The sequence below is a fragment of the Argopecten irradians genome, chromosome 9 (genome assembly GCF_041381155.1).
Source record: "Argopecten irradians isolate NY chromosome 9, Ai_NY, whole genome shotgun sequence".
Lineage (NCBI taxonomy): Eukaryota > Metazoa > Mollusca > Bivalvia > Pectinida > Pectinidae > Argopecten > Argopecten irradians.
Genome location: NC_091142.1, coordinates 8,380,145 through 8,390,051, shown reverse-complemented (window position 1 = coordinate 8,390,051; position 9,907 = coordinate 8,380,145). Strand labels below are relative to the sequence as shown.

The 9,907-nt window shown below is 35.9% G+C and overlaps 1 protein-coding gene across 3 annotated transcripts; it reads right to left on the bottom strand.

Annotated features, from left to right (window-relative positions):
- Positions 1 to 801: 801 nt before the first annotated feature.
- On the bottom strand, positions 802 to 8,063 carry LOC138331317 (L-serine dehydratase/L-threonine deaminase-like). 3 transcript variants are annotated; one of them, XM_069278848.1, is made up of 8 exons: positions 7,968 to 8,063; positions 6,268 to 6,457; positions 5,795 to 5,947; positions 5,099 to 5,174; positions 4,722 to 4,761; positions 4,034 to 4,264; positions 3,737 to 3,861; positions 802 to 2,878 (listed from the first exon to the last, which is right to left on the bottom strand). In XM_069278848.1, the coding sequence occupies exons 2-8, from the start codon at positions 6,427 to 6,429 to the stop codon at positions 2,694 to 2,696; spliced, it is 972 nt and encodes a 323-aa protein (XP_069134949.1). In that variant the 5' UTR covers positions 6,430 to 6,457; positions 7,968 to 8,063; the 3' UTR covers positions 802 to 2,693. The 3 variants fall into 3 exon arrangements, with proteins under 3 accessions (XP_069134949.1, XP_069134948.1, XP_069134946.1); XM_069278847.1 differs by having other exon boundaries at positions 7,914 to 8,057; XM_069278845.1 differs by having other exon boundaries at positions 6,268 to 6,454; positions 7,914 to 8,057.
- Between the last annotated feature and the right edge of the window lie 1,844 nt (positions 8,064 to 9,907).

The following is a 9,907-nucleotide window of genomic DNA, read 5'->3' as shown; positions in this document are numbered from 1 at the left end:
GGGGTCAACTAGGCTGAAATATTTTGATAAGATTTCTGCTTCATAACCAAGAGGCCTAGGGACCCGATATTAGGCCTGTGGCATGCTGGGATGAAGGGCTACAAAGTTTGTTCAAATGAATGACTTTGACCTTGATTCAAGGTCACAGGGGTTAAATAGGCTTCAATTTTAAAACAACTGACCTGATATTGGGCATATGGCATGTTGGAATGAAGGTCTACAAAGTTTGTTCAAATGAATGACCTTGACTTGCGTTCAATGTCACTGGGGTCAAATAGGCTAAAATATTTGAATGACTTCTTAATAACCAAGAGGCCTAGAGACCTGATATTGGGCCTGTGACATGCTGGGATCAAGGGCTACAAAGTTTGTTCAAATGAATGACCTTGACTTTTATTCAAGTCACAGGAGTCAAATAGGCTAAAATCTTTAAACGACTTCTTCTTAATAACCAAAAGGCAAAGGGGCCTCTAACGTGCTTGGCCATGATATAAATTCTTTTTCACTCTCCTATTATGAACCATGCATGATTACCAGATAGCAGTTGAGCGATTCGGGCCCATTGGGCCCTTGTTACAATTTCATACCTCACAAGGATTCTAGCTACCAGTCAAATTCTCTGGGACCTGGCACGAATTTCTAACCTACAAAACATATACATTTTAGTTTATAATGTTTAAATATATACTGTTGGTTAGAAATCAATTGTGTAGTCAAATTGGGTTAAATTCTGACCAGCGGTCATGATTCCTGATTATTGACAGACGTCACAGTAAAACCAGGTAAGCTAAAAAGAAACAAAATATTTTATAAATCATTTATTTAGGATACTTTCTTTTTCGGTATTTTTAACACCGGATATGTTAATATAAAATAGAAACACAAGTTGAAATAAAATCAATATCAATAATGTAATTTATAAGCAGAGTTTACAATAAGTTTAAAATTATTTAAAAATTAAATGTACATTGTCATCATTTGGTGAAAAGTACAATTCAGATAGAAACGTGATGTGTGTATACATACATGTAGTAATACATAATTCACTTAAACAGTATGTGTATATTACTATCAAATATCATAGACAAATAATGTCTAGTGTTGAATCCCATGTGGGACAGTTGCCAGGTATTGATCACTGGTCGGTGGTTTTACTCCGGGTACTCCGGTTTTCCTCCATAATCAAGCCTGGCACGTCCTTACATGACCCTGGCTATTAATAGGACATACTAAACAAACCAATCATAATTCGATCGAGATTATAGTTTTTGACTGGAAGACCATGCCACTGCGAATCACTCAAATATATTCCGTATTCCTTCAACTTTTAACTGGTCTCCTGCAGGTCGAGTTAAAGAGGTAGTTTTAAAATATATTAAAATACATCATTGAATTTTGTTACATTAATTCATACCTTATATTAAACTATTTGAATTAGCGATAATTTAACACAAATGATATTATCTGGGACTGATATTAGTGATTCATCACAGAAATTGTCTACATACAACCAGATATAGGGCGGGATTAATTTTATCCTGCAGTTAATGTCTATTAACACAAAAATGCTTGACAGCATAATTGGTTATCTGCGAACACGCACACACACAAATGTCATGGCAGTAGTACATTGTAACTTCTATCCATGACTCCAGCCTTCTTCATTCTTCCATCCAGTAAATACAACAAGCAAAATTATAAATAATACACTGTGTGATGATACAAACATTGTAATAATTCTCAAAACAAATTCCAAACGAAACATCAAAATATATCGAATACAAAATTAAATTACAATCAAATTACATAACACAATCTTCATCGGTCTTGGAACAAAGTGAATGGTTGTTGTATCAATATTTTTCAAGCAGCGTTTGTTACTTAGCTGTGATACATTATATGGACATACTGTATACTTATTCAACTTTGTGGGAAGACAATTTCACAAGTTACTTTTCATACTTACACCCAGGGAGATATATTCATCTGTTTTTTTAATTTCTAAAATTAATCATCTAAATAGATTATTGTACTTTTCATTCTTTTAATTGATTTGCGAGTATTTAATATATTTATGGAAATGAACTTGACTAGTTGAATATATCGAAATTTGATCCCCAGAAATAAAAACTAGCTACTACACAGTATCCTTGTTGTTAAAATTAACAATAAAGATGATTATGTTCGTGAAATCAAACAATATACTTGTACATAGAAACAGTTACATGTAATATAAAAGTGGATATCTTTGTGAGTGCCAATTACAAGCATTAAACTTTCATGGTGGAGTTATTTTCATGATTGATATTTCTTCATACACAGTTCGTATAATCACAAAATATTTTTGCGGGGGAAATTTTTGTGATCAAGTGACCTTGGCGTCATTAGTGAAATTTTCTCTTATGTACATTTCATGAAATTTTATTTTTATTGTTTATGAAGGGTGGTCGTTGACAGGAGATAGTTTACGGTTGAATAACGTCCATGCCTAAAAAATCAGTCATTTGAAAGGAGTGGTCGTGTACAAGATTGGTCATATATAGTCTAGAGGGACTAAAACTGTATATTCAATTCTATTGTTACGATAAATGGTAAAGATATTTTAAAATCAAACAATTAAAAATATACATGTATATAGGAAGAAATGTATATAACATTCAATAGTGCTAAAAGTTTTTCACACTATGATCACACTATGATTGTAGTCCGTATCGTTCTTGGAGTTTATCAATGGTGACGGCACTCCCACCACATACTATAACGAGGATCGAGTCTACGTTGCCGAGTTTACCCTCCTTCTGTAGGCGGGGAATGACATCACTGTACACCGCCGCTAGACTGGCACCACATGCGGGCTCCACCAACATCCTGTGGTCCTCTAAAATCATAAATTGTTTATCATTTATCACTCATCAACATGTTTACGGATATCCCGAGCCTAACTTTATATGCCCTCTTCTATTTCTACAAGACCTTTGTCAATTCCTCAATTTGTAGCCCTTCTTATTCTGGATCTTCTGAGAAGATCACAAATGAAATAGGACTTCAGATGAATAATTCAAGAGCAAATGAGATTTTACTGCTATTAAAATAACTGTAATGCATTTCCTCAGAATGCAAAAATCAATATCATTTAAATCTTGAAAGATTATATCAATATCTCAGATATGAAATAGACAATCAAAATTCTATAAATCTCTGATATTGTGAGGTGGGGGGCAAGTCATAGAATATCTGTTACCTTAGACACTCCAGCCACTAAGACCAACAGGTGGAGGACTAGTGGTAGAATGTCAGACACCTTAACCACTCAGCCACTGTGAACCAGGGGTAGACAACTAGTGGTGGAATGTCAGACAACTTAACCACTCAGCCACTGTAAACCAGGGGTGGAAGGCTAGTGGTAGAATGTCAGACACCTTAACCACACAGCCACTGTGAACCAGGGGTGGACGGCTAGTGGTAGAATGTCAGACACCTTAACCAATCAGCAATTGTGACCCAGAGGTGGAGGTTTATTGGTAGAATGTCAGACACCTTAACCACTCAGCCACTGTGAACCAGGGGTAGACAGCTAGTGGTGGAATGTCAGACAACTTAACCACTCAGCCACTGTAAACCAGGGGTGGAAGGCTAGTGGTAGAATGTCAGACACCTAAACTGTTTGGTATATGTGACCCAGAGATAAAGCTTTTGACTGTATACCTTGCCTGAATTTGACCACTTCTCTACTCACCTGAGAATTTAATACATGCACCAACAGCCTGTTCATCTGTAACTAACGCCGGGTAGATTTTATGTTGTGTGGATTTTTCAAGGGATGCAGCACATACAGTTAACGATCCTAGACTTTTAGCAACACTGAAAATAGTAGTAAAAAATACTTAAACATATTCTCACATAAATTTCCTTCAAATAGGAAGAAGTTGCCAAGAGAGCTAGAATATGTATCTTCTTTTATAAACAAACTTCAAATAGAAAGATCTTCAAAGAAGACCAAATCACCTCAGATGTAAAGTTAGTATGAAGGTACCTGGTAATTGCAGGTAAAGTTACTAGCTTTCCTGCTTCTACCGCCTTTTTGTAGCTTTCAGCCCCCTCGGTTTCCATGGCAATCACAGGTATGTCCTTCCAGCCTGCACTCCACATGCCCTGTACGACTCCTGTTAACAGTCCACCGCCCCCGACGACCGACGTCACCACGACATCAGGACAGCAAGGCATCTGCTCTTTGGCTTCCGTTATCATTGGGCTGTGTCCTTCCCTGAAATTAAAAATAGAAATCTCTAAGAAATGAATGTCCCTACCTCCATACGCTGTATTTGCATTTTAAGAGTTATCAGTCCTTGCTGGTAGTGTATTAGCACCTCTCCCCCTAAAAGCACCCCTCCCCCTAAAAAGCACCCCTCCCCCTATAAGCACTCTTTCCCTTGTCTCGAGAAGGAGTTGAAGTTATGTAAATTTCCTCCCATTCAATGGACTTAACCATTTAAATTGAATGTTAAAAACTTTTGCAATTTTTTGAAGCTTACAACATTGGTATTGTATTCCATATGACATGAACTTGCCAGTCTTTCACATGTGAATCACGACGTGATAATGTGTCTCATAGGAAATACGGTATGTTTACTGTGAATTAATGTTTAATGAGCAAAGAATGAGCCAAGATATGGTTGATTTTATTTCTACTTGCACTTTTGTAAGGGAATCAGGATTCTCACCAAACATCTGGATGGTCAAACGGGTGTACATACACACAGCCTGTAAATTAATGAAATATGTTTTAAATCCAAACCACTGAATAAAAAAAAGAAACTCCTTCATTTGAAGCAGTATCATGATGACAAAATGAAAAAAAATGGAAATATATTTGTTTTCTGAATAGTGAAAAATGTAATTGTTATGTAAATGCCTTCATAGATGCATGTTAAATTTTTAATGTATTGCTTCTTATCATTCTGACCTTATTACTGGATTCATTATTTAGTTTCATTTTCTCCAAATGTACCAGTATGCCAGCTAGCATTATACTCTTGACAAGAAGTTATCTCCAGTTAAATTCATAAATATTTATCAAGGGGAGGTAACTCTTACTTACCAGGGTCTGTAGCCAGTTTCTGGGCATATTCATTACTTTCATTCCATACACTCCCATATACTTCCACAATCGCCCCCTGAAGTGGAAAAAAAAGAAAATAGAAAACTGAAATCCATCAGAAATGGCCACACCCCTGCTATAGATAAGTTACCCTTAAGCTGCATTGAATGACTTGTGATTTTTTTTTATTCTTATTTTTATCTCTTCAATACAATGACCAAATTTTCTTTGCCACCTCCGAGGGATCTTAGTGCCACCATAGAAGGGGGGTCTCGAGATCCCAAAATGGGGTGGGTAAAGTATAATTTACCATCGATTAGTCCCACCATCCGGTGATTATGACGTCATTATTTGATGTGAGTTTCGTGACGTCAAAATCATAGGAAGGCGGGACTTATCGATGGGAAATAATACTTTACCCATATTGTTTTGGGATCTCGAAACTCCTGTATTATCTATCTAGGTCAAAGGAAATAGGGGCCTTTTTCTGCTTTTCTGTTTTTTCCTCGAAGTGTCAAAATCCAAGAAGGCCACAAATCCAAGATGGTCACATATGTTGTCCATCTTGTCTTCCAATCAACCAAAAAACGATAATTTCCTAAACCATAAAAAACAATTTCATAACAAAACATTCTATAACAATTAAACATGATGGCGGTAGTTTCCATGACAACAGAAATTGTAAACAATGGTTACCATGTCTCTGACTTTATCAGCGACTAAGTCCGGAGTTGTTGTTGGTAGTACTATGGTTGCTGGTACATTAAGACAATGGGCAGAGTATGCCACGGCCAGTCCTGCATTTCCTCCGGAGGCACAAACGAATCGGGTGGCGCCATTCTTTACTGCCTGTATCACAGAGAAAATCGTGAAAATGACAATTTTACATTTATAGGATCTTAATTGTGTGTTAAAAAACATTTTTCTGATTTTGGTGTTAACGGGACCAATTCAGACCAGACAGGTTTACTGCACAAAGTAAAGCAAAAATGAATATGAAAAAGAATAAAACAAAACAACATTATAGTATTCATATTTTCAGTGTGAATTCAATAAATATTGAAATTAAACCATTACTTAGTGAACTTATTGGCCTCCAATTGGAGGCAGTACTCAAATAGGAAAAGGACCCTTATTGGGTAAAATTATGGAATATGGTATTTTATTACCTTTTTACAGAAATGGCTGATTCCCCTCTGTTTGAAAGATCCTGGTATCTGAAGGTTCTCAAGTTTAAGATAAACAGAGTAGCGTCCCTTGGACATGGGTATACTGTGTATACAGGGTGTCCTTATGACAAGGTCAGGGCTGCCATCTCCAGAGTCTGCCATTTTGTTTTTCGGTCAACTGGAAATTCTGCTGAAATAATTGTCAATGACGTTGAAGAAGTACTAAACGTTTCAGAACTTAAAAAAATACAAACAGAATGAGAACATGGTCAACTTCATGTACATTTAATCTTTACTAATTAACTCATTCACCCCTGGAGACACATTTAGACTCTTCTAAATTAAAGACTAGACCAGTCCATTATCAAATTTCAGGGGTGAACAAGTTATTTATTGCAATATTCCTCAGTAACAGTGGAGTGAGGAGGAACTTAATTTTTGCATTTAGTCTGTCCTTCAACTAGAAGTATTAGAGTTACTTCCCTTCCTTTTACTCCGTCTCATGGATGAAATGAAGGGAAGTATAACTTTGAGAGATCAGAGTACTGTGTATGTTTTTTGTCTATACATCAACATACGGAGCTGTGGTGGCCAAGTAGTTAAGGTGTTCCAGCATATTATCACTACGTAGCTCTCCACCTATGTTACATTAGTTCAAAAAGCCATACAAGATAGTCACCAGTAGGTTGGTGGTTTTTCTCTGGGCATTCCAGCTTTTCTCCACCTCCTTGCATATCCTTAAATGACATTGGCTGTACATATATGATGTAAAACAAGAAAATTAAGTCAAACTGCTCATCCATTTATAGTTTGTTTTGTTCACGCAGTCTTAAATATTGGAGTTATAGACATACCTGAGAGGATCTGTATGTTTCACACAAAAATTAGGTCACTGTGACCTGCAATATGACCTTTGACATTAATCAATATAAGGCTTAATCAGGCTAGTCTCCTTACATTACATTGGAACATGTAGGCATAGTTGTGTATCCCATTTCAAAACTTAAATCTGACCTACATTTCGACCTTTGACCTACATCAAAGCTTTTATATTTTCCTTGAGACTTCTAAAATTGTTAATGGAATTTTATACAGTACTGCTGATATGTAGATGATGTATACACATACATTTCATGGGTCACATGTATTCATGGATGAGCAGTGTCCTGTACCAAAATTAGGTCACTGTAACCTATACTTTGACCCTTGACCTACATAAGAAAAACACTAGACTTGTGCGGTTAAATCTATATTGTCACATTTGGAGTTTCTGACATGTGCCAGTGGTGGATTATATGACTTCAATATACATGTCTTGGCCTCTACAAAGAACAGACAAAAATGATGCTAGTTACACTGTACATACATGTCCGACTCACAGAACATACATATAATGCATTTACATTGTATACAGTACATGTTGACATAGCACTTTAATGCATGTTGAATTTGAAAATTTACTTTCGATTTAGTAACAGAACAATGTGCATGACAATAACATCAGGTGTACATTAATGTATATATATATGACATAGTGCGTGACAATTGCTGTATCAAAATGTGAAAAGTTGTACTGTCATATGTAAATTAACTTTTATGGCCAGTTTTCCTCAAGCTAAGATGTATGTATCGTGCGGACAGCTCACCTTATAATTACTTATATTACGTTGTTGTCAATTTCCCAGGTGAGTGAGGTGTACCTGTAATTAGGAATGATCTCGCCGGTTCACCTGTCAATGTTGCCTACCTGGCAGTCATGCCAAAGGTTCAATCCATGTGTTACGACGATATTTTTGTAACGGCGATTATGATTGGTTGATTCTGGAGGTGTGTACTACACAACCGAGCCAAGGTTTTCAGAGTTATCCCCCTTCATACACCCGAATAGTCAAGTGAAATCGTATGTGTTTCAAAAATCTTTTTTTGTTAAATTTGGTAATTGACAGAAATAAATCATTTTGCCGTGTATGACTAACATTTTGTTATCGTTGTTTCAACCATTGGAATATGTACGCCTTATTCGTGACTATTTTTTTTTAGTTTCGCTCTGCCGAAAAAATTCATTTTCGAATCATAAACTAAAATATCAATTGCCACTAAAGCATGTTAAACATTTACTTTAAAATATATGCAAAATGATTTATACATATGTGTCTCATATAAAAAAAAATGCACATATAAATTGTTCATTTAATTTAGATAATTGAAATGCTTATTTTAATAACGCGGGTCGTCTTATGTTTCCGCTATCGTCCTAATATGCCTCGCGTTACACTGCGCATTGCGGCAAATGTGCATTTTAGTCCTGTACGATGAGCATGTAGGTAGATCCTATAATATTGAGTCGACTCTATCAATAGAGGCTAATTGGTTAATTAGAATAAGTCTCATTAAAGATTTGAGTTCTGTTGATATATTGCATTATTTTTCAACACAGTCCCCTTTAATCACCAATTTACACTTTTTGCCAGTAATGTTTTCAAGGATCTCAGTAACCCTTTTATGGAGATGTAATTTTCTTCACAATTTAAAAAGTGCTCTACTGTGCATGTGCCTGCATACATGTATATGATGTCGTTATCTGGTACCGAAAATGGCTATAAATTCAGTTTTGAAAATAGATAAAAGTATTATTTCAATTATAAAATCATAGATGCTGTTTTATATTTGAATAAATACAGATGGAATTTAAAAGTTATAAACCTAAGATCTGTGGTCTTCCGCGGTTGTCAAGTTCACAATCTCTCCAACCGCCTCTCGTTCGCGAGTTCGAATCACTTGAGGTATACGTACGTTAAATTTATTGCCAGTACTGGTTGCTGGGAATTTTCTCTGAGTACTCCGGGCTTCTCCACTCATAAACATGGTACGTCGTTAAAGGGATCCAGTTATAATTTGTATCCGAAATGACAGGGACGTGGTAAGACTTTCCAACCAAAAGTCAATACACTATGTACTATAATACATGTCACATACATAGTTGGTTGGAATTCGTGCCAAGTCCCTGTGTCCAAAATGACCGTATAGTTAAATACGGTAATATATGTGTATGCACCATCTTAGAAAATGGATCAACATATATTCTTAACGTCAGGGAAATTGTTAACGTATATAGGAAATCGGCTTAATCAGCAACTTCCAACATGTGATGACTGGTAATTCTACAATATAGATTACAAATAAGCTACTAAATCTACGACAATCTGAGTAGTAGAAGGTTTGCATGATGCTTGTATTTCACCAAGGTCCAGATATGTGACAGGCGCCTGTGCGTCAGTTAAGAGATAATCATATACCCCCCCCCCCCCCCTCATAAACATTGGGGTCTATGAACATTTTGCTTCGTAGAATAGCGTAAATGGATTTTTAAAGTCATTTTAATATAACAACAAGACATGATGATTTTTAAAATCAAAATCCGATATCATTATAATGCTATATAAATTAATAATTGAAAATTAAAAATAAATGAATAAAACTATCAACCGATGTTCTTACTCGTTTGAACTCAAGAGTTTGTCTACGGAAGTCAAATTTCTTCTGTAAGACATTGTTTATCTCGTGTCGACTATTCAAAACTGTTTACTGTTTGTATTTGGACGTTTGAATTGTTTAGACTAAAACTAAGGCGAAGAACCCT